Below are 25,966 nucleotides of genomic sequence, written 5' to 3' on the forward strand. Positions count from 1 at the left end.
GCTGCCAGATCAGGACAGAGGCAAAAAAGAAAAATATACACAATCGAGCTAGGGCAGGTGGAGAGTGCAGAGGGACAATCACGAACGTCTCCGAAATCCTGTGGAAGGAATTCTGCACTCCTTCTCTTCTGTTTTGTAAGTAACCTTAACCTACCACTAGAGCTGTACTGACATCTATTGCGAGGAGGTACAAACTACAGCCCAACGTTACGAAAACATCAGCAACATTGACAACTGTTCAGAATGTAAAAGACAATGATATTCAAAATGTTTATTTTATTTTATTTTATTTTTATTTATTTTTATTCAGTTAAAGGAATATTCCGGGTTCAATACAACTTAATCCCAATCGACAGCATTTATGGCATAATGTTGATTAATATACAACAAATATTTCGACTCATCCCTCATTTATTTAAAAGAAAAAGCAGAAATCACAGTCAACAGTAATTAAGGCACTTACAATGAACGTTAATGGGGCCAGTCCAGAAACGCTTAAATACACTTAGTTTCAAAAGTATAGTGACAAGACATAAGCATTATACATGTAAACATGACTATAGTTTAATAAAATCAGTGATTTAGTGCTTTACGGCATTTACCAGACTACAGCAGGGCCGGAAGGCTACTAAAATGCGATCTTTGCAAGTCACAAACCTTAAAGGTGCACTCAGTAACGTTTTGCTCGTGTCATCTTGGACTTACAGTGACACCTAGTGGTGTGGATGCAGCAACATTTAAAATTAATAGATTTCAGTTACAGATGACATTGTAGAAATTCACTTTTTCACTATCAAGCCATGATTAATTTAATCCAAGAGTCAAAGTGTCCAATAACAAGACTGAGATTAAGTGAGTAGTATACAGCTAGTCATGTGATTCTAAAATGGCAGCCCCCATGAGGGCGCCCCTGCCCCATGTAGAATAAAACAGCATTTATAAGGTCTCATCTCATGTGAGTGCTCATGATTTTATACATACTGTATGTTTCAAAATTACAATTAATTTCTTTAGGGGTAAAACTTTTTTAATGGAGAAAAAATTACTGAGTGCACCTTCAAGAAATAGGTCACCCAAATCATTCTAATATTTACTCACCCTCATGCCACCCCAAATGTGTATGAATTTTTTTTCTTCTGCAGAACATTTTAGAAGAATATTTCAGCTCTGTAGGTCCTCACAATGCAAGTGAATGGTGTCCAGAACTTTGAAACTCCAAAAAGCATATAAACTCACCATAAAAGCAATCCATACAACTACAGTGGTTAAATCCATGTCTTCTGAAGTTATATGATAGGTTTGGATGAGAAACAGACCAATGTTTAAGTCATTTTTTACTATAAATCTCCAATTTTACTTTCACTTCCACATACTTTTTTTTTTTTTTTTTTTTTGGGCAATTCACATTCTTCGTGCATATCGCCACCTACTGGTCGGGGCTGGTCAAAGGTGGTCATTTCTAGTAAAAAAGGACTTAAAGAGATAGTTCACCCAAAAATGAAAATTCTCTCATCATTTACTCAACCTTATGTAATGCCAGATGTGTATGACTTTCTTTCTTCAGAAAATCACAGACAGTCAGCATAAACGTCATCCGTATGACTCCAGTGGTTAAATGAAAGTCTTCTAAAGTGAAACAATTGCTTTTGGTGCTAAAAAGATCAATATTTAAGTACTTTAGGGGGCCTGGGTAGCTCAGTGGTAAAAGATGCTGGCTACCACCCCTGGAGTTCGCTAGTTTGCTAGTTCGAATCCCAGGGTGTGCTGCGTGACTCCAGCCAGGTCTCCTAAGCAACCAAATTGGCCCGGTTGGTAGGGAGGGTAGAGTCACATGGGGTAACCTCCTCGTTGTCGCTATAACCTCCTCGTTGTTCACTCTTGGTGGGGTGCATGGTGAGTTGAGCGTGGATGCTGCGGTGGATGGCATGGAGCCTCCACACGTGCTACGTCTCCATGGCAACACGCTCAACAAGCCATGTGATAAGATGCGCGGGTTGACGGTCTCAGATGCGGAGGTAGCTGGGATTCGACCTCCGCCACCCGGATTGAGGCAAATAGGTGTGTCTCTCAACCACACCTATTTTATTGCTTCTGAAGATATGGATTTGATCACTGGAGTCTTATGGATAACTTTTATGCTGCCTTTATGTGCTTTTTGAAGATTCATGGACCTACAGAGCTGAAGTATTAAAAAAAAATTTCTTCATTTCATCACACACAGTCATACACATCTGGGATGGCATGAGGGTGAGTAAATGTTGCGAGAATTCTAATTTTTGGATGAACTATCCCTTTAACTTGTTTTGAACCCAGAACATTCCTTAAAAATGATCATTATAGCCTATGTATTTTTCTAATCTATTTTGAAATACATCATTTGCATAGCCTTGTTGGTTTAATATTCTCTTACAATTTTAATTTATCATATTGTGATGTCTGTAATGTGTAAAAATCATTGTATTATTCTAAACAATGAATTTATAATATTATAAACGTAACAAATTGCACGAAATGATAGTAATTAAGATACCTTTGGATGACTTTCACTTTACTAGGGACAATTTTAAGAGCCCACATTAGTTAACCTGTTATTTTCATAAAAACTCTCTTCAGGTTCCAGAGTTTGACGAAGTGAAGGTTTACCTATCGACACAACACAATCAACACACACACGGTACAATACTACACTGAATGAGGAAATAAGATATCAAGCAAAAGTCAAACAAATTAAAAGTCAGGAAGAGCGTCGAAACATTGAAATGCGGAAGATCTTTGTTCACAGCAGCAGCAAACTGCGCTGAGAGGTGTTTACAGGGGTTCCCCATCCACTGACTTACACTGGGCACAAAACTATCTGGACGCAGATCATGTGTTACATAACTTACTTACTGGAAACAAATGCACTGAAGTGAAACTGAATCAACTTTGCGTGGCGATACACACGGATTCAATTTGGTGGGGGGTGGGGGGTGGGGGGGGCACTATCGCAGCCCGTGGCCCCTGGGGGAATAACCCCAAGCCAAACCACGATCGATGCCCAAAGAGAGGCGGAGGTCACTCCGAGAGGCGGTGTTCTCCCGTTTGTCTCCTATTTGCGACGGATCAGGGAAAGGAGGAGGAGGAGAACACGAAAGAAACTTTTCATCCACAGAGATTTGTGATGATCCAACACAGATGGCGGAACAGTACAGTAGGCAAGCAGGCTTTCTCCCCGACAGTGGCGCGGTGCGAGGGTGCTTCGTGCCGCAGGTGACCATCACCTCTGACGAGGACTCGCGGGAGATCACGCAGGAGGATCTGGAGGAGGAGGTGAACGGACGGCTGCGCCGAAAACTCTCCAACTCATCCCTCTCTTCCAATGGCTCTTCCACGGCGTTTGACGAGTCGGAGGATGACATCCTCAGTGACAACGAGAGCAAGAGCAAAGGCATCGTGACTCTGGAGCATTTGGGGGACTCGGTAGACACAGGAGAGGTAGGTTATTTTGTATGTAGTGGTTCACTTTCTATAATCCATTAAGGAGGGACTTGCATCTGGGGAGAGCTTTCAGTAATGGGGCTGCCAAATTTTGTATGTTTTTTTGCTATAATTTTATATATACTATATATTGTATATAGTAGGCCTATGTAAGATACACAATATCTTTAAGCTGTATACCTATAAAAGAATATTATATTTTGTATTGTATGGTATATTTAGAATATAGACGGGGTTAGTTAAATTATGTTGATCCTTTGTTGAAATAACAGTAAAATCCTTCATAAGAACACCATACCAATAATGCGGAACTGTTGTTTTTTTTTTTTTTTTTTTTTTTTTTTTTTTTTTTTTTTTTTTGTTATACAACCTTTTGGTCTGTGCTGAAATTGCTGATGAGGCTTTTATTTGATACTTGTAAATGTATCTTGAGGAATGTCTCAATACTGATAAGGCATAAGAAAGCTATCTAATCGAGATCTGCATGTTTCTCATCATGACAGTTGAGACAACTTAACACATGATGCAAGCTGTTGTGTTATTGTGTTGCACTGACATTTGTTCAGGCAGGATCAGCATAATGGTATGTTTGTGTGGGTGTCATGTCTGCCTGGACTGGTTAACACACATGGTTTGTTCACCATATTGCCAATTCAAAATTGTACTGTATTTGCTATGACACATGGCATTAGGGGTGTACAGTAGATCCTTATCAGGTGATTCTTGTATGTTCCTTTTGATGTAATATTTGCAAGTAATATTTGAGTCAAGAGCATATCATGACAAATAGTACGGCACTTTGAAAAAATATAACAAAAAATGTCAAGCCTTGAAATGTTTCTCCGTAATTGTTTACAAAGTAGGCTGTTCAGAGTTTTTACCTGAATTCTTTATTTTTTGTTTGCATTCAGCTGTTTCAATATTAGTTTGAGCAAATATGGTAAGTGTGCAGCTTTAATAACCTTTCGGCACCTGGAGTTGTTCTAACAACAAGCTCAACAGGCTTAACCACCCATACGCATGCTCGCACATTATACATTTTAGAGGTGAATTTTGAAGTGGGGAAAGACTTGTAGCATTACAGAAAACAAAGTTTTTCTCTCTTAAAGAAATATTCCAGGTTCAGTGCAGGTTAAGCTCAATCGACAGCATTTGTGGTATAATTGCCACCAAAATAAATTTTGACTCGTTGCTCCTTTAAAAAAAGCAAAAACTGAGGTTACAGTGAGGCACTTACAATGGAAGTGAATAGGGCCAATTTTTGGAGGGTTTAAAGGCAGAAATGTGAAGGTTATAATTTTGTAAAAGCACTTACAATAATTCTTCTGTTAAAACTCATGTATTATTTGAGATGTAAAGTTTAAAATTGCTGTTTCATCACCATGGCAACAAAGTTGTGAAATCGGAAATAACTTTAGACAGGAATGGTTAGTAAGCAATTTTATCGCACTTAAATCATGTTAACATGCATATCGTTTACGTCTTGTGGCTATAACTTTGAAGTGAGTATTTGTTTACGGATTGGCCCCATTCACATCTATTGTAAGTGCTTCACTGGAACCAAGATTTTTATTTATTTTAAGAAAAGTAGGGACAAGTCGAAATAATTTTTTGTGGTAATAAATGTTATGCCACAAATGCTGTTGACTGAGTTTAACTTGTATTGAACCTGGAATATTCTTTTAACACTCTCAATGCATAGTTCATGCACAGAAGTGATGGCCTTTGAAAATAGTCCTGTTTGTGGATGAGCCAAACAATGTAGATGATTTCTGAATTACTCATTATTTACAGATAATAGCTTTTGAGTTAGTGGTACATACTTACACACACAAATAAGCAAACATTTTTCAGGAGAAATTAAAGGAGCTTAAAGAAGATAAAAGAAGAATTATACACAACACAAATGTACAAATAAATGGGACCTAACTTAGAATTTGAAAAAATGGTTAATAAATTCTATCTCAATAAATCTAATCACTCATTTTGATCATCCTTCTCTAATGTTTTGTTTCTCACTACTGTCGTGTCTGTGATTATTTTGAATGGATGTGTTACATATTGGCTAATTCACTGCCATAGAAGGCGTTCTCTGTCACTGTACTTTAAACACACTCTGCCTACGTAAGACTGAAGGTCATGTCTGCATAATATCTATCCTTTAACTATTTGGAAAGTTACACACCTTGCACTGAATAAACTGACCTATGTTGATCTTTTTAGTCACACGAAGAGTCACACTCCATGGAAAAACGGCATTCAGAAGTTTTAAAAAGAATGTTTGAGCAGGCCAGTTCCAGACACCTATTCTGAAAAGCAAAATGAACCATAGACAGTGACACAAAGTGGCAAATACTTCATTTAATCAGACTACTGTATATCAAAACAAAATGTCATTTGACATTTAAGCTGAAGCCACACTGTGCCACAAACATTTCCATCCACTGCTTGAAGGCAGAGCAACTTCAGGTTAGTTTTATAAATCTCGAACTCACCGCAGTGTCACGTTGATTACAATAGAGATTTGTAATATGTACGGCCAAACTAAGACCTCCTCATTTGGTGTGTTGTATAGAAATACAATTTTAGGAGTTAGGAGCCCATTTTTCACCACAACAAAATATAGATAATAATGGAAAATGTGATTTGCTATTTCTGCTTGTCAAACTATCATTTAAATTTTTTTTTTTTTGTTTGTTTTTTTTTTGCTTGAGATATTTTGCAGTAGCTTGTAGAAAGAAAATGGATGGCTTTCAATAAATGCTTGGCTTACAGTGAACTTTTTGAACTTTTAAATGTTTAACTGTTTTTTTATGATTCAGTGTGTGATATGTTTATTGAAGGTAAAGCTTTTTGTCATTTAAGTAGAAACATAAAATTTTAAAACCCGATTGGTAGTTATTTGAGAGTTGGCACCATAACGTTTGTATTGTCTGCATGACAGTCCAGTTCAGTATTTAGTTATAGGCGTTTTAGAAATGTGTGTGTGCACAGCTCCTTGAAGTGCAGGACATAGCCCTGGTTTATGGCTTTTTTCAGTATATATACAGGGCTGTACTCAGTCTCCTTGACTTTAAACATGATGTACTCTCTGTCTTGTCCAACCTCAAAAGCAGTTTTCAAGTACTACTGTATTTCCAATTTGAATACTCAGTAATGGAGTTTTAATTAAATTATGCTGCTAAACATGCTTGTTATTTTAACGAAAGTTCAAATCAGCTTTTACCTGAGGATAAATAACAAACACGAATTAGTCTATAGTCTTTTTGTCCAAATCAGATGAAAGAACAAACACGACCCTGCGCTTCAGATGTATACGCCCTTACGATTTCAACAGTTCCATTATGATGCAGTAAAACCTGTTGTCTCAGAGTTAATTATTAAGGGTGTAGCATTGTGACAAAATATTCACTAATTATAATTTATGTAGGGGCCTTAAGCTCTTGTACCCGATATTTGTGGAAGATTCTTGTTTGTACAAGCAATAACTGCAGTACTTTTGATTCAGCATATAGACAATACAGTTGTTTCACCAATCATAACCCTTAACAGTTTTAATGTGCAACTGAGAAAATCAGAGATTGTTTTGTTCAATGTTTTCACACACTTCGCAGAGCATATCTTGTGTACACGGATCATTCTCTGGAACATTTGTCCGAAATATTACTTTCTGTTGAACTAAACAGTTACAATTTAGGGCTTTTCCCTAGACTGTCCTTGAACTCTGGCATTGCATACAATAATAGACCCATTAGTTTATTGTTTAAGTATAACGTATTAACAAAGTTACATAATATATTATAGCACAGTATAAAAGCAAATTGCATCTCAATAAGCTACATGCTAAGTATGAATTACAAACGCATGATGCATCTTTTAAAAAATTAATATAAAAACTTAAATGTGGTAAAAGCATAGGTTGCTAAAAGACGGCCATGCTTTTTAAATGTCACTCCCAAAACGAGCAGAAATGGTTTCCAGACTGCTCATTTGTAATGGGCAACAAATCAAGCATCTCGATGTTATGGGCTAAAGTGCTAAAGCTTTTTGTGCTTCACAGCTCAAACTGAGACCATGTGTGCGTGAGTCAGACTCGCACAGTTAAAGAACATCGTGCAGTGTTCAAAAACTGTACTGTTTAGAGACCAACCTCATTTCTTGCAGCTTATTGACGGGTACAGAGATATGGTCAAGTGTCATTTTCAGGCTTTTTTAATTAGCCAACTCTTTATGAAACTTTGTTTCAAGTGGAATAATGTTATTTTAGATATTATCATTTACAGGGTTGGGAGGGTTACTTTAGAAATGTATTCCACTACAGATTACAGATTACATGCTGTAAAATGTAAACTGTAACGTATTCCGTTAGATTACTCAAGATCAGTAACGTATTCTAAATACTTTGGATTACTTCTTCAGCACTGGTAGATTTTTTCACTTGTTTCGACAAAATACACGTTAAATATACATTCTCTGAAAAACCTAAATATCTTATGCAGTGTTGTTTCTAAAACAAGATCAATCTAATTGATCTTGTTTTAAGGATTTTTAGATATTTTTACAGGAATTACAGAATACAAAAATTATTATCAAGAATATGATTTTTGCCCTAATATCAAAGGTCTTACTAGAAAAAAAGAAATTATGATCCGTGAATTTTCTTGATTAAAAAATATGATCGTGCCTGGTAACATGTGCATGTAAAATGGCTAGAAATAACATTTTAGCTTAGCGTTAAGCTGACAATTTACACAAGGTTTATTTCTATTTCTTCTGCTCCAAACTTACTTCAAACGTACTCCTCTGTCTGCTCGTATGAATGTAACACATCATAAGAAAGTGTTTCACCGCTGTTCAAATGCACTTTGGATCGCATCATTTATATGTATAAATGTTTTCCATCTGAAAGGACTAAATATTAAATGAAACAAATGATGATAAAATGCAAAGTAATCTCTTCAGTAATCAAAATACTTTTTGAATGTAACTGTATTCTAATTACCAATGATTTAAATTGTAACTGTAGTGGAATACAGTTACTTATATTTTGTATTTTAAATATGTAATCCCATTACATGTATTCCGTTACTCCCCAAACCTGGTCATTTATAGAAATGCTGCCTTATACAGAGTGTTTGAAATATCTAATGTGTTTCATTCAGAGCTGATGGTCTGTCATGACTGATTATGTTTCACTTCAATGTGTCTCAGCAAACCAATGCTTGGTGGAAACTGAAGACTATTGTCCATTGTCCTTTGGTAGCCTCACAACGAAAACGACTTTCCTGGGTTCAGTTAGCAGGCCATAAAGGTAAGACATAAACTTCACACAATATTTGGCCCATGTCTTCTGATTGTGTTTTATTGTTATTATTATTTTTTATAAATACATGGGGAAGTACTGTCATTTGATACCTTTTTTTAGGGAAATGGTAATATGTTTTGTTTGACTCATATGGCACATGCCTATGACCAAGAGTGGTCTTATGTTATATTAGCAAATTTTAAAGGATTAGTTCATCAAAAAAAAAAAAAAAAAAGTAAATGTCGTGAATTACCCTCACGTTGTTCCAAACCCTTATGACTTTGAATTTGTGAAGAAAATTGTTCAGACCCATATGATGTGATTTTTTTTGAAGAATATCCTGGTTAATCTTATTTCATGAAATGGGAATGAATGGGGACTGGGGCTGTCAATCTCTAAAATGGCACCATATAAGTATCATAAATGTGGACAACTTATGCCCTATATTTCAAGTATTCTGAAGCAATATGATAGCTCTGTGGGATGCATAGCCAGAGATGTAAGTCATTATTCACTGATAATCTTCCCCTCTGCTGAGGCTCTGAAATGGAGCACAAAAGTCGTATGGATTACAATAATAGTGTGCCGTTAATGCCATTGGACAACATTGACACCATTGTTTCATGCATGTCTTGACACAGCATGTCTTAAAGGAGCCATATTTGACTTTGGGGAAGACTTTAATTTAATAGCGACTTAAACTTCAGTATGTTTGTCACAGAAAACTATCATATGGCTTCAGAAGACTTAAAATATAGTGCACAAGTTGCACAAACCACTATTATGATACTTTCATGGTGCTTTTTTTGTAATTTTAGAACTTGCCAGCCTCAGCCCCCATTCACTTTCATTTTATGGAAAAGAGTGGCAAGGATATTTTTCATAAATTCACCTTTAGTGTTCTACGGAACAAAATAAATAAATAAATCATACGGGTTTGTAACAAGGCAAAAGGGTAAGTGAGGGTAAGTAAATGGCTAAATGTTATTTTTGGGTCAACTAGACTATTCAATTAAGATATGGGAAATGTATGTAGATATGAAACATGTATTGATATTTACTAATAGATGACTACAGCAGTTCCTTCATATTCTGACTCAGATCTAGTTTTCTGCCTTGAGTGTAAAGTTAAGGACTGACAAAACTCTGGGAGGTTCAGTGTTAATTATTTGTGCTCCACTGACTCTAGTCATCCTTTGTCTGTGTTTGTGTTTCTGTCCAGGCAGCTTCAAGGCAGGAGATAAGGGCTCCATATTGAAGAAGTTCTCAGAGAATGAGAAGCAGTGTTTTGAGAGGCTGAAAGAGGATGCTTTAAATTCCTTCGTGCCAGTCTACAGTGGAGTGGTAGAGAGAGATGGAGAACTCTTTCTGAAAATGAAAGACTTATTGGCCAGCTTTGATATGCCGAATGTCATGGACTGCAAAATGGGAGTGAGGTAGAGTAATAAGATGGTTGTTTACTGGGCCATATTCTGCATATATTATGATTTAAAGAATAGTTCACCCTAAAAGTGAAAATTCTGAAATGTCATTCCAAACTTACATTACTTTTTTCTAATGCGGAACACAATGGAGTCTTTTTAATAGAATGGCAGTGAATAATGCTTCACTTTAAAGCTTAAAAAAAGACCCCTAATTATAATAAATGTATTCCATGCATCATATTACAAGTCTTCTGAAGGCATACGATAGGTTTTAGTGAGAAACAACCTGAAATGTAGGTCATTTTTCATTCAAAGTCTTGATGCAAGTTCATGAGTGCTATGAACACGTGAACTCTCATGCACTAATGATCGTGCAACTGATGTCAAGACACTGAAAGCGTTAAGAGTTTTATATTGTTGGCTTGCTCTCTTGATACTATTTGTTAATTTTAACGAAGTAAAGAAGCAAATTTCAGAAGAATTGTAGTTACAGTTCTAAACTGTTTAATCAATGAGACCACATTAATAAAGCCAATCACTTTAAACTTTAATAACCTAATATTAAAATGTAATTAAGATTAAAAATCCTGTCCTAAACATAACATTTTAGTTACACTAGAGCAGCTCACAGACTATAGAGATTGATTTCTACTGCAGGCAAATACTGTATAACACTCCTCATTTACTAAGGTTTAATTCTCTCCTTTTCATAGTCATGCTAATGTGCATGTATACTTGTGCATTACAAGTTTACTCTGTGTGTGTGGTGGGAAGCTTGGCCTGCTAAAACAGCTGTTCTGCTTCCTGTCAGGGCAATGGGTGGAGCTGAGTCTCATACAGAGAGAGGCCCTCTCACAGCGAACAACAATAATAACCACTTCCTGTGCATATGCAGTGAAAACAACATGCACACTTACAAAGGCAGACACGGGGCGTCCCTGAGGGCTTCCTTCTCACATACACTTCATGTATTCTTTCTACACACTGAGAGAGATTTTTTGCAAGGAGTCCCTTGGTGACTTCCTCTTCTCACACACAGGAAGTCAAGTAAGGTTCAAGACTGAAACCGAAATCAGCATATTACTGAATTCATACTCGTCTACACAAACTACCTCCACTAGGCTATTAACTGTCCACAGAACAGGCACACATGACCTTGAATTAAGTGCAACAATTTACGTGAAAAGGTTTTAATCTGGTCCTCTAATCTGATTGGACAAGTGGCTTTTCAAGAGTGCTGATAATTCTTTCAGTCTGTACATTGCTTGCCGACACACTGTGGTTGATTCTGCTTTGGCTTAGTTTGAAACTATTTATTTTTATTTGGAAATATTTCCATTACTGGTCGAATCACATCCGTGCTGATATTCAGTACAACTGTTATGGCCAAAACATACTCTACGCTAATACGTGAATGCATAATCTTCTAGCTACATGAGCTTGATTTCATGCATAGTTGCACCCCAAAATGTGTCAGCATTGCATTCTTAGCGTTGTCAACATGGTGCTATTGCAAACATTAGTGTGAACTGAACTGTCCGCTTCTATGTTGAGTTTTCTCTTTCAAGTCAGCTGCTGTCATAGCACAGCAACAGTTTCAAGAGAATATTGCTGAGCCAGTAAGTTAAAGTCAATATATTTAGCAACTTGAATAATACTTAACATATCAAATTTAAAGGGATAGTTCACCCAAAAATGAAAATTCTCTTATCAGTTAATCACCCTCATCCCATCCCAGATGTGAATGGCTTTCTTTCTTCTGCAGAACGCAAATGAATATTTTTAGAAGAATATTTCAGTTCTGTAGGTCCTCACAATGCAAGTGAATGATGACCAGAACTTAGAAGGTCCAAAAATCATATCAAGGCAGCATAAAGTAGTCCATACGAATCCAGTGGTTAAATCCATGTCTTCTGAAGCACTATGATAAGTGTGGGTGAGAAACAGATCCATAGTTAAGACTTTTTTTACTATAAATCTCCACCTTTGATCAGCCCAAACCAGTAGGTGGCTGAATGTGAAAGTAAAAGTCACTTCCACACCAGAATTTGAAAGTGAAAGTGTAGATTTACAGTAAAAAAAAAAAACTTATCACTTATCGAATCACTTCTGAAGATATGGGTTTAACCATTGGAGTTGCATGGATTATTTTTATGCTGCTGTTTGGACCTTCTGAGTTCTGGTTCCCATTCACTTGCATTATATGGACCTACAGAGCTGAGATATTCTTCTAAAAATCTTTGTTTGTGTTCAGCAGAAGAAAGAAAGTCATATACATCTAGGATGGCATGAGCAACGCAAGTACACACGTTCTGTATTTTCAACTGGAGCACGCTGGCCAAGTGCTCACATCTGCGTATGCATACTTGTGTAATTTTGTTTCTGGTCTTAGAATAGTTTAGATCAGTGTTCATTTATTTCATTAAATGCAAGATTTTGTGAATAATGTACACTACATGTCCAAAAGTACAGTATGTGGACACTCTGTTTTAAATGAGAGGTTTGACTATTCCAATAATTCCAGTGAAGACAAATCCTAATGCTTCGCAGTACAACAACATTCTAGAGAATTGTTTGCATACAAATTTGTTGCAACAGTTTAGGGAGGGCCTTTTCTGTTCTGGCATGAAAATACCCCAGTGCACAAAGCATAGTCCACTCCATAAAGAAAACCAAGTCTGGTGTGGAAAAATGTGACTGGCCTGCACAAAGCCCAGATCTGAACCCCACTGAACACATCTGAGATCCTGCAAATCCCTGCAACCATGTTCCAACATCTAGTGGAAATCTTTCCTAGAAGAGTGGAAGCATGGGTTGTCCATATACTTTTGGCCATAAAGTGTATATTTTTAGATAGATTTATAGTGATTGTACCGTTGTTTTTGAGCAAACACCATAATCTTTATCTTTCGTTTGTTTGTTTGTTTCTTTCATTCAGGACGTATCTGGAGGACGAGCTGGTTCGGGCGAGGGTCAAGCCTAAGCTACGCAGAGACTTGTATAAAAAGATGCTGGAGGTGGACAGTGAGGCTCCTACAGCTGAGGAACAGAAGCAACAGGCTGTTACTAAACCACGCTACATGCAGTGGAGGGAAAGTCTCAGCTCTACTAACAATCTGGGCTTCCGCATCGAGGGTATCAAGGTAAAGGCAGTGCTTGAAAATCAGGGCCCAGTTGAAAGAAACCCTTTTATAATTGTAAGTGTATTGCCACTAAGGGTTTTCTTAACTTTAGAGGTATCTGGGCCCAGAGCTTTCCTCTTTAGAATGAAATTAACATTTAATTGCTTAATGAGTACATGATTGTAAGGAGAATTGAGGCACATGTGTACATCACTAAAGCAATGTAAGGCCAATTACAAAAATACAGTAACACAGCAATTAAAACCTGCACTTATGCAACATCATTTTAAACTGTAATTGGAATGTTCAGCAACTCTGGCAAACCCCCACCTCTCAAATTACTGTTGTTTAGATACTGTGGCAGGGTGAGCAAGAGACAGACACAGTGGGTGTGGCGTCAAGCCTCGGAGAGGCATTTATTGGAAACAATAATAAACGTATAAATGTCCAAAAGGGGTAATAAAGTGTCCAAGGGGGAATAGTGTTCATAATAAAATGGGGAATCTGGCATCCTCGTGGTGAACGGGGCTCCGTGAATGGGTGGGGTAGTGTTCATAGGATAGCCCAGGCACGGGCTGGGTCAGTCGGCCGCTCACGCTCCCCTCCAAAGTCTACAGCAGCGTGGGGCGGCGGCGGCGGCGTCACTGGCGACCTGTCTTCCCAGGCCCACGGCAACCGTGAGGGGAAGGTGGCCCGGCATCTAGCCCGTCAGCGGCAACGTGAGCAGTTCACCCCCGGCGACTCATTACGGCGTCCGGGGGTCCAAAGAATGGGTCTGGCAGCGCGTCCACTCGTCCGATCCCTCCCAGCTCTGGTCCTGGGCGTACGAGGATGCCACATGGATATTTGAAGCCGGCTCCCCGAGAAGAAGTCCGGACACTGTGTTCTAAAGAGAGCGGTGATGAAGCATTATCCCCATCAGGTGTGCTTCATTCACCCCTGACCAAACGAGGCTTATTAATTATGCACCTCTTCTCGCTCTCCCGCCCATCTCCCGTCGTGAGCCTGGCTGAAGGGCAGCCCTAAGAGGCGGGGCGATGATGACGAGCCAGAGGGGTGGATCATTCCGCCACATCTGTAACCCCGCCGGCACCCCCTCCCACGTGCAATCATGGAATCCAGAGACGGAGGTGCACACTCTTTAGCCGCCACACGGGAATGCTACTTCCTCAACAAGGCCCTACGGTCGGAGTGGACGTAAGGGGGATACCTCTCCGGGCCAACTCCTCCTCTCAAATACAAACACGTAGCAAATATGAGCTCTTTTACTAATCGTTTTGAGCACCTAATCATACACTGTATGGAAAAAAGCATGTGGACACCTAAACATTGCATTAATAGTCATTTTAAATACCAGGCATTTACACTTAGAGGGAGTTTGTCCTCCCCAACAGCTTCCGCTCTTCTGGAAAGACTTTCCACTAAATGTTGGAACATGGCTGTGATGGCCCTCCCCAAACTGCTGTCATAGAATGTCATTGTATTCCATAGTATTAAGATTTGTCTTCACTGGTCAGAGCCATAGCCTAGCGGGCTGCGCTCATGTCATGTGGTGCTGATGCATCGTGGGTGACCCGAGTTTGGGTCCTTGCTCATGAGGTCCTTTTCCGATCCCATTCTTACTCTTCTTTCTCACATTTCCTGTCACCTCTCTACTTTCCCTATTCCATTAAAAAGCCAAAAGGCCATAAAAAAGATTTGTCTTCACTGGAATTAATGGGCCTTGTCCAAGACATTAATTAGAAGGGGTGTTCACATACTTTTGGTCATGTAGTTTACTTGTCAAGGATTGTGTTTTTAAGTCCTAAAGTACATCTGTTACACTCTTGGTAATTTTAATTGGTATAAATTACATATTATCCTCGTCCTGCTGTTAAGGTCCATAAAAGGCTCAGTGCCCAGTTGCACAAAAAAACAAAAAACAAAAAACAAAACTAAGTTATTATTGTAAGGATTTGTCACTAGGGGTTTTCTTATCTTAAGAGGTTTTTTGCAACCAGCTGCTGAAACTTAAACCAAGCAATATTTCTGGGCATATGTTTTTGTTTGGATTGCATATCAATTAGCAATGCATTTTCTTTTCTCAGAGAGGTGAAACTTGCAACACAGACTTTAAAAGGACCCGCTCAATGGAGGACGTCACTCAGGTCTTCAAGGATTTTGTTGGAGGCAACAAAAACATAATTGTGAGTGACTAGATCGACCTGTTATGTTACCCATTGCATACACAGCAACATTTGCATATAACAATATTCTTTATAAGCTAACGATGAATGAAAATTAGACCTTGAGTATTTCTATACAGGATATATTACTTTGATTAATCAAGGACAGATGTTTGTAGGCCATATCTTTTCTCACAGTACCGCACCAACAAGGCAGTTAAAAGAGTATCATAAAAGCCAATCTTAAAGGCATTGTTCACCTAAAAATTCTGTCTTCAAGAAGTTACAATATTTATAGCATTATGTCCAAGCTGCTCTTTTCCATACAGTGAAAGTTAATGGAGACCACGGTTCTCAAGCAAGATTTTTGAGGCAAGATTTTCAGTGAAGAACTTAAATTTTAATCTGTTCCTCACTCAATGCTACAGTATCATCTGACTTCAGAAGACTTGGAATATAGTGTATGAATAATTTGGACTACTTTTTATGATGTTTTTGCATGTTTTGGAGCTTGACAGCTCCTCTGGTGCCCATCCACTTCATTCTTTGAAATAAGAGCAGCGTAAAAACCTTCAAAACAGACATTTGTGTTTCACAGAAGAGTGTCAGATTTAGAACAACATGTGGGGAAGTTAATTTTTGGGTTAACAATCCCTTTAATGCAGTATAACAATCCCTTTAAATGTTACTTCACATCAAGGATATGGTGCATTTAAGAAATTGAGGAACTAGAACTGAGTTAGAAAAGCAGATATAACCAGTTCAGACTGAGGTTTAAGGTCATGAGGTTTCATGAATAAATTAAACCTAAACTGGAGCTTCACTGTGCTTTTAGTTAATAAATACTGAAAAAATAACTTCAGTAGAATTATTGATTCATGTTGTGCTTTTCTCCTTCACCTGCCTTAAAGAACTCCTATATTACAAGGCTTGTGGATATTAAACAGGTTCTGACAACTTCAGAGTTCTTCAAGAAACACGAGGTAAAAAAAAAAAAAGTTTTGTGAAATTAATTTTTGAAGACATCTTTGTTCTACAGTGGTAGATGTCTATAAAGAATTTAAATATAACATTTATTAATGTTTTATATACAATACTGTGGCATACTATACATTATATGTTTTACTAATGATTTTCATATGGTTTGTTCCATCTCAAAAGTCATTATAACATTTATTTGTGTCTTTAAGGTCATTGGGAGTTCACTTCTTTTCATTCACAATCACACGGAGAGAGCTGAAATCTGGCTCATTGACTTTGGGAAGACAACACCTCTTCCGGACGGACAGACCGTGGATCACTACAGACCCTGGGAAGAGGGCAACCGAGAGGACGGATACCTACTGGGCCTTGACAACCTGCTGCAGACCCTTACCTCACTTGCCAGGGAGTGACCTTTTTGACTTCTTTTTGAGAACTTTACATTGCGAGTGACAGCAACAGGATGGATGCTGATAGACAATCATTTTTTTGCAGTGCATTATAGGGAGGCTACCGGTGAAAGGATTCATTACTTTAGAGTATTAAGCTGTAAAAGCTTCTCATTGTCAGACCAGTTTAAAAAAAAATTGATATCAAACTGATCTTTGATATATTGTCTGTCATTATGCATTATACAGTTCCTCCTCCCCAAAGCCCTTTGTGTTGTGTGCATTTTATGTACATACTGGCACCTATCATAATCAGTTGTTTTATATATATATATATATATACACACATACAGTTGAAGATAGAAGCTTACATACACTTTGGTTGAAGTCATTAAAACTAATTTTTTAACCACTTCACAGATTTCATATTAGCAAACTATAGTTTTGGCAAGTCGTTTAGGACTTCTGTTTTGTTTATGACAAGAGTAATTTTTCCAACAATTGTTTACAGACAGATTGTTTCACTTTTAATTGACTATATCACAATTCCAGTGGGTCAGAAGTTTACATACACTAAGTTAACTGTGCCTTTAAGCAGCTTGGAATATTCCAGAAAATTATGTCAAACCTTAGGCAATTAGCCAATTAGCTTCTGATAGGCTAATTGGAGTCAATTGGAGGTGTACCTGTGGATGTATTTTAAGGGCTACCTTCAAACTCAGTGCCTCTTTGCTTGACATCATGGGAAAATCAAAAGAAATCAGCCAAGAACTCAGAAAAAAAATTGTGGACCTCCACAAGTCTGGTTCATCCTTGGGAGCAATTTCCAAACACCTAAAGGTACCATGTTCATCTGTACAAACAATAGTACTCAAGTATAAACACCATGGGACCATGCAGCCATCATACCGCTCAGGAAGGAGACGCATTCTGTCTCCTACAGATCAATGTAGTTTGGTGCAAAAAGTGCAAATCAGTCCCAGAACAACAGCAAAGGACCTTGTGATGATGCTGGAGGAAACAGGTAGACAAGTATCTATATCCACAGTATAACGAGTCCTATTTCGACAAAACCTGAAAGGCTGCTCAGCAAGGAAGAAACCACTGCTCCAAAACCACCATAAAAAAGCCAGACTACAGTTTGCAAGTGCACATGGGGACAAAGATCTTACTTTCTGGAGAAATGTCCTCTGGTTTGTTGAAACAAAAATTGAGCTGTTTGGCCAATGCTGCAGGAGGGACTGGTGCACTTCACAAAATAGATGGCATCATGAGGAAGGACAATTATGTGGATATATTGAAACAACATCAAGACATCAGCCAGGAAGTTAAAGCTCGGTCACAAAGGGGTCTTCCAAATGGACAATGACCCCAAGCAACCTTGGGGTCAAAATTTTGCCACAACCTCCAAAGTTGTGGCAAAATGGCTTAAGGTATTTTAAGGCCTACCTTCAAACTCAGTGCCTCTTTGCTTGACATCATGAGAAAATCAATAGAAGACCTCAGAAAAAAAATTGTGGACCTCCACAAGTCTGGTTCATCCTTGGGAGCAATTTCCAAATGCCTGAAGGTACCACGCTCATCTGTACAAACAATAGTATGCAAGTGTAAACACCATGGGACCACACATGTGTTGCAAGTGCACATGGGGACAAATATCTTACTTTTTGGAGAAATGTCCTCTGGTCTAATGAAACAAACACTGAACTGTTTGGCCATAATGATCATTGTTATATTTGGAGGAAAAAGGGTGAGGCTTTCAAGCCGAAGAACACCATCCCAACCATGAAGCATGGGGGTGGAAGCATCATGTTGTGGGGGTGCTTTGCTGCTGGAGGGACTGGTGCACTTCACAAAATAAATGGCATCATGAGGAAGGAAAATTATGTGGATATATTAAAGCAACATCTCAAGACATCAGCCAGGAAGTTAAAGCTTGGTCACACATGGGTCTTCCAGTGTGACAATGACCCCAAGCATACCCCCAAAGTTGTGGCAAAATGGCTTAAGGACAACAAAGTTTAGGTATTGGAGTGGCCATCACAAAGCCCTGACCTCAATCCGATAGAAAATTTGTGGTCAGAACTGAAAAAGCGAAAAAGAGCAAGGAGGCCTACAAACCTGACTCAGTTACACCAGTTCTGTCTGGAGGAATGGGCCAAAATTCCAGCAACTTATTGTGAGAAGCTTGTAGAAGGCTACCCAAAACGTTTGACCCAAGTTAAATAATTTAAAGACAATGCTACCAAATACTAACAAAGTGTATGTAAACATCAGACCCACTGGAAATGTGATGAAAGAAATAAAAGTTGAAATAAATCATTCTCTCTACTATTATTCTGACATTTCACATTCTTAAAATAAAGTAGTGATCCTGACTGACCTAAGACAGGGAACGTTTTCTACGATTAAATGTCAGGAATTGTGAAAAACTGAGTTTAAATGTACTTGGCTAAGGTGTATGTAAACTTCTGACTTCAACTGTATATATATTTGTGATGAGGAGGAGGGCGTGGCCGGGCCTTGATGGTGCACGGCTGGCGCTGAATCAGCTGATCAGCGGAAGAGCCAGAGGCACCAGTTCGAGAGAGAGACGCACGCTGCCGCGTTGCATGTGTGTCTGTGTTTATGTTTGTTTTATGTTAAGTTTCTGATTAAACTACGTTGACAGTTCAGCCGGATCCCGCCTCCTCCTTGCCCACCTTTACCTGTTACAATATTATTTCTGCACACTTCATAAAGGATAAACTCGCATGAATAGTTGGTTGTAAGCAACATTGCTATGTCTAGGCCCAACAAACACTAGTCAAACAATGGACCTTATTCACGCTAGCGCCATCTGTAATTTTTAATAGGAATGACTATGAGGCTGTGAGGGAAAGACTTACAGTCTCTTCAATGGGCTGCACTGCAGTTTAAAAGGTTTTTGGATTGTTCCGCAGACAAAACATTGATAGAATATCTGTCTAAGAACATTCAGTATACAAAGAACTCCAGACAACATGAATTGTTGAAAATCAGATGTGATCTAGGAGCTTTATACAACTTTATACCATTTGTGCCATTGAAGAGATGTTAAGTCTATCCGTCACAGCCTCGTTGTCATTCCCATTAAAAAACAAAGATGGCGGTAGCATGAATAAGGTCTGTTGATGTTGCACAACTGACTGTTTTGTAAACTTGTGCCATCAAACTAATGTGTAGAACCAAAATGCAACAATTATAGGGTTACCTTCTAAAGTCTATACCATTAAATAAATAGTTCACCCAAAAATGAAAATTCTCTCATCTTTAACTCACCCTCATGCCATCCCAGATGTGTATGACTTTCTTTCTTCTGTAGAACACAAACAAAGCTCTGTAGGTCCATACAATTCAAGTGAATGGGTGCCAAAATTATGAAGCTCCAAAATGCACATAAAGTCAGCATAGAAGTAATCCATAAGATTCCAGTGGTTAAATCCATAACTGCTGAAGCGATGATAGGTGTGGGTGAGAAACACAGTTCAATATTTAAGTACGTTTTTTACCATAAATTCTCCTCTCTGCCCAGTAGGGGGTGATATGCAAGAAGAATGCAAATCACCAAAAACAGAAGAAGGAATTAAATATTGAACTTTTTATCACCCACACCTGTCATATCACTTCAGAGAATATGGATTTAACCAATGGAATCTTATAGATAGTTATACTGAGTTTATGTGCATTTTAGAGCTTCAGAATTTTGGCACCCATTCACTTGCATTGTGAGGACCTACAGAGCTGAAATATTCTTCAAAAAATCTTTGTATTCAGCAGAAGAAAGAAAGTCATACACATCTGGGATGACATGAGAGTGAGTAAATTATGAGAGAATTTTCATTTTTTGGTGAACTATCCCTTTAAATCCTGTCATCATTTACTAACATTGTTCCAAACCTGTATGACTTTTTTTCTTTCATGGAACACAAAAGGAGGTGTTAGGCAGTATGTTAGGGACTCATAGACAAAGTCACCATTTTCTTTTGTTGCATCTTTTTCTGTACAATGAAAGTTAATTGTGACTGAGGCTGTCCATCTCTAACATTCTGCCTAACACGGAAGAAACTAATACGAGTTTGGGCAAGATGCGGGTGTGTAAATGATGGTAGAATTGTATATAGGATACATTATTTGGGCAAACTATCCCTCTTGTGTGCTACGCGGAACAAGTATGCAAAGATACAGTGTATTTCTAGTAATGTTTGGTAATATTTTTTATATTTTTTATATTTTTGACCGCAGTGATCAATCAAGGGTGGTGTTATAGATTATTCTTTTGATGATTGCATGGACATATTTTATTGGTGTTAGGTTGAAGGATCTGCATTGCAATTTTCCATACCTGCACATCACTTCAAGAGTTTTCATTATGGATCAGACCAACTTAACCTTGTGACACTATTTTGTTTTTTGGGGCAGGTGAGTTTTGTTACAGTGTTCCCTGTGCAGTATTTTTATGACAAATAAAACATCTGCTCAAATCATTCTGTACTCTCTTTTCCCCAGGGAAATCAGAAGTAAATGAAGAAACTTTAGGTACACATACAACATAATATATTTCTGCAATTCCAAAGTAATTAAAGTAAGGTCATTCATACCAGGATTATAGTCCAAAAACAATTTATTTAAGGTTTGCTATTACACAGCAACATCCTTTTAACATAAAAATACATGAAGAAGCTTTACATTAAAATTCACTTTATGTGATGGTACATTTCTAATTTGGCTTTCTAAATGAGCCGCTGTGTGATACTGCAAAGCCTTCCATAAACAGCAAGACGTATGCAGAACACTGGCAGTGATAACCTCAACAGAATCCAACAAATAATAATAAAAAAAAAAAAAAAAAAAAAAAAAAACATGAGATTAAAAAATATTATAGCTACATATTAAAGGGGTTAGTTTAAAGTGAAATAAAATGTAATTTAAGAAAACAGCACTCATTTTCCTGACTAAAGTAGGACTATTTCTACACTTCTGTCAAGTTATAATCCACATTTATAAGGCTACAAAAAAACAAAACAAAACAAAAAACATGATGAACTTTAAGCTCTTTAAAATGGCAGTTATTACATTTTTTAATTAAAACTTAAGACAAGGTAAAATGAACTTTGCAAAACACCAACATATTGTGCTTAAACAGTTTACTCTCATCTGTCTGTATATTTGCATAAAGATAGATTATCAGCAGTCCCTGACTAAAATGTGTGACACAAATTCGTTCTTTGCTTATTAAAAAAACATTATTCATTATTGTTAACTAATAAGTACAATTAGCTAATAGAATAGCACAAAAAAAATGACCTCAAACAATAAGAAAAACATTTAACTTCTCATGCATCATATTACATACACTGAGGTGTTGTGTGGTTTGTGTGTATGCTGTAATAAATCTAATGTACATCTGCAGAAACATTAAATCACAGTAAGAACACTTTAGCTGTGTGCTAGCTAAAGTAAACATTTTGAATGTAAAAAAGAGATTGCAAAAATATCACAAGAGAGATGGGTGTCTTTTAGCAGCTCTCTAGAAGAGTGCATTGAAGTGGAAATCAGTACATTCTCCGCAGCAGCCACAACAATTTCACCCAGTGTCACATGGCTCATTGACTTCCAACACATTCTGTCGCAACACTTTTTGTCAAGCCTTCACAATTATCTCAGCATTTTACACACAAAACATGCCCTCTTTGAAAAGACAACACACTGTTTATAAATGTTCTGTTTTTCAAAACTAACACCAGACTAAATACAGGACAAAACATCAAGCCTAGTCTAAAATCTACTGATCTTTGATGCATTTTTTCCAGTCAAAACACCCTGTAAAGTCAACCTGATGTTTTAATCTGAGTTTAAATCTTTGTTTAGCAGTGTTTTTCAACATTTCTTAATTTTAATGCATGTCACCATTTTAATTTACATAAGGTAAGGTTTAAAGGTGCACTCAGTAAGTTTTAGCACATGTCATCTTGGACTTACAGTGACACCTAGTGGTGTGGATGCAGCATCATTCAAAATCAATAGTTTTCAGTCACAGTTGCCATTGTAGCAACAAATTCACTATTCACAATCAGCCATGATTAATTTAATCCAAGAGTGAAAGTGTCCAATAACAAGACAGTTACAGAGATTGAGTAGTATTCAGCTGGTCATGTAATTCTAAAATGGCAGCACCCATGAGGGCGCCCCTGCCCCATGTAGACTAAAATAGCTTTTATAAGGTTACTGATATGACCAGAGTCCTCATCTCATGTGAGTGGTCATTATTTTATACATGTGTTTCAAAATTACAATTCATTTCTTTAGGAGTCAAACTTTTTTAATGGGGAAAAAAAAATACTGAGTATTTCCTCTTTTAAAGTTGTACTCAGTAATTTGTTCTTCTCTACAGCAAGACTGAAGATTTCAATCATATCAGGGGCCTAATATAAGCTGTTTTATTTTAAATGGTTACGTGACCAGCCAAATACTTATTTTAACTCATAATTCCCTTATTAATGAAATTATTAACACAGAATGATCATGGCTGACTGCAAATAGCACATTTCTACAATGACTGTGGTAACTAAACACTGTTGCCTTTGCTTAGTCTCAGCAGTTAGATAACTTTCATATTGGCCTGTGCAACATAAACAAAAAAGAAATTCCATGATTATGGAGGCATTGTTTTTAAAAATCATATTACGTGGTTCATTACAAATATGGCGGCAGTTCCGAGGTGAAATGTCCACTGAGTGGACCTAAAAAAAAGAGTTAAAGGAATGTTCCGGATTCAGTTTAAAGGGATAGTTCACCCAAAAATGAAAATTCTCTCATAATTTACTTTTCCTCATGCCATCCCAGATGTGTATAACTTTCTTCTACTGATCATAAACTAAGATTTTTAAAGAATATCTCTACTCCAAAATTCTGAAGCTCGAAAAAGCAAATAAAGGCAGCATAAAAGTAATCCATATGACTCCAGTGGTTAAATTCATGTCTTCAAAGGTGTGGGTGAGAAACAGATCAATATTAAATTCCTTTTTTACTATAAATTCTCCTCCCTGCCCTGTAGGTGGTGATAGAAAAAAAAAAACAAAAGAAGATCTCTTATGAGAGAAGAGCGCTTAGGAGAGCTGTTTGAAAGTGGAGATTTATAGTCTTGTCGCTATTTTTTTTAAACAGTGTGTATATTAGCATATATTTGTTGGCCCCATTCACTTCCATTTTAAGTGTCTTACTGTAACAGCGTTTTTTGCGTTTATGTAAACGACGTATGAGTCTAAATTATCTGTGGAAAGCAACATTATGCCACAAATGCTGTCGACTGAGCTTAACTTGTATTGAACCCAGAATATTCCTTTAATTGTTTTCTCCAAAGTATTTCAATTCAGTTCAATTGTACAAATTAGTGTACAACTGTCCATTGTGTGAGGTCTGAACATGCTTTAGATCCTACTGTATTTTTCTCCTAATACCAGCCTGAAATGGAAAAGGTGACCTAAACCTACATATATAATAATAGCTAATTATGATTAATCAATAGAAAACAGAAACACATAGGACTTCTCCTTTCATGTAGTCCTTAAAGTTAGCGAAATGTATTTTCACAGTGTTGACAGCAGATAAGAATCCAGTGAATTCAGTGTACATGGGCTGCGATTAGTAATAGAAACCATCAGCCATTTAGAAGAGAGCTTCCAGTTAATGGAAAATCAGTTACAACTCCAAATCTCCATGTCTTTGGCGTTTTTTGGTACCACACAATAATCATGTATTCTCTCTCTTATAGTTAGAGTCTTATACTGAAGTAGTCTACTGGCAGTAACTAACCTGACATTCTGCCTCTTGCTAATATACTGCAACTAGTGTCAAAGCATAATAAAATACCTTAGTTCTAAAAATGAATTAACACCAAAATCAATGTTTGAAGCCAAACAAAAGGAAATGTTGGATATTTTCCTATATACTACCATCTTAGTGCCTCTTAGATCCTTCTGTAATACTACACAGGGGTGACACTAAGGTCTTCAGACAGTGAAAATCCAGAATCCCTGTCCCTTGAGGGTTTCTCAGGCTGCGTATACCTCCTAACATCCTCATGTCCATAGCTAGCATGGCACTTGACCAGAGGTTTTTGAGTAATGGTTGTGGCCAGACCAAGAGCAGCTAGTGAAGAAGTTGCTGCAGTGCTGGTGCAGGGCTCCATAGACTTGGCCATAAATACAGGCAAGCTTTCGGTCTCATAGCTCTGCTCATCATAAGCATAGTTTACTTTACCACATGGGAAGCTCTGAAGTTTCGCCAAGTCCATAACCGCATCCTGCGTGCCCCCTGAAGCCCCTGTTGTTGGACCCTTCCGAGCAAGACTTAGAGGCCCTGTGGGACCGCCAGTGGTCTGAGAGGATGTTGTAGATGGAGGTGGGGATGTGGATGTAGAAACAGTTGTATATGCAACTTCTACTCCAGGGTCAATGGGCTCTGAGGTAGAAGCCGATGAAGACAGGGAAGTGGAGTTACATGACAGCGGCATGGATTGGGTGTGGCACAGGGCTGATTTTCCCCGCCCAAAGCTCTCTAGAACCCAGGAACCATAGGTGGGGTTCCAAAGGTTTTTCGTCTTGTTCTTGAGCTTCTGGCTGCCTGATGACGAGCTGGTTCTGGAGCATGGTCGGTGGTCAGGGACTTGAAGCCATTGCCCAGGACAAACCCCCGGAGCTGGAACGGGCTCAGCCCAACATTGTTCCAATGTTTCACGGTATGTGCCCACCTCCTGTGCAAGCTGGATTGGTCTTTGTAGCTGCAAATGTGGTTTGTGGGCCTGTGGTGTCAAGCCCGAGATCCCGGGTCGAAGGGAGGCTTCCTGTGACATAGAATGGGACACTAGAAGAGGTGTCATGCTGCCAGATCCTTCTGGACGGATGACAATCCCAACTTCTTCCTCCACTGAAGGACCATACTCCACTGGAAGAGGGGTGTTTATGACATCAGGGTCCTGATGGGTCGAAAGATGCAGGATGGTTGAAATGGAGAGGAAGGGGGCAGAAAATGCAAAAAGAGTAGAAATTTGAAATCTAAGTTAATAAAAGTAGGGCGAATTCCA

At 38.0% G+C, this 25,966-nt stretch overlaps 2 protein-coding genes across 2 annotated transcripts in view; one reads left to right on the top strand and one right to left on the bottom strand.

Annotated features, from left to right (window-relative positions):
- The first annotated feature begins 3 nt into the window (after positions 1–3).
- On the top strand, positions 4–21,743 carry itpka (inositol-trisphosphate 3-kinase A). Its single transcript, XM_051646130.1, has 8 exons — positions 4–135; positions 2,614–3,474; positions 8,689–8,788; positions 10,005–10,218; positions 13,145–13,349; positions 15,416–15,514; positions 16,405–16,476; positions 16,684–21,743. Exons 2-8 carry the CDS (start codon positions 3,034–3,036, stop codon positions 16,885–16,887), a joined length of 1,335 nt encoding a protein of 444 aa, XP_051502090.1. The 5' UTR covers positions 4–135; positions 2,614–3,033; the 3' UTR covers positions 16,888–21,743.
- LOC127410870 (tyrosine-protein kinase receptor-like) overlaps positions 17,873–25,966 on the bottom strand; it is an 81,516-nt gene continuing 73,422 nt past the window's right edge. Inside the window, exon 29 of the mRNA XM_051646087.1 lies at positions 17,873–25,858. Coding sequence (XP_051502047.1) covers positions 24,869–25,858 — 990 coding nt within the window. The 3' untranslated portion in view covers positions 17,873–24,868. The remainder of the gene's footprint in view (positions 25,859–25,966) is intronic.

The sequence above is a fragment of the Myxocyprinus asiaticus genome, chromosome 20 (genome assembly GCF_019703515.2).
Source record: "Myxocyprinus asiaticus isolate MX2 ecotype Aquarium Trade chromosome 20, UBuf_Myxa_2, whole genome shotgun sequence".
Taxonomy (NCBI): domain Eukaryota; kingdom Metazoa; phylum Chordata; class Actinopteri; order Cypriniformes; family Catostomidae; genus Myxocyprinus; species Myxocyprinus asiaticus.

Coding starts and splice junctions, on each gene's coding strand:
- itpka (XM_051646130.1), top strand. CDS start 3,034: ATGCCCAAAGAGAGGCGGAGGTCACTCCGAGAGGCGGTGTTCTCCCGT. Junction 10,219..13,144: donor GACTGCAAAATGGGAGTGAG/GTAGAGTAATAA, acceptor TCTTTCATTCAG/GACGTATCTGGAGGACGAGC. Junction 16,477..16,683: donor AGTTCTTCAAGAAACACGAG/GTAAAAAAAAAA, acceptor TGTGTCTTTAAG/GTCATTGGGAGTTCACTTCT.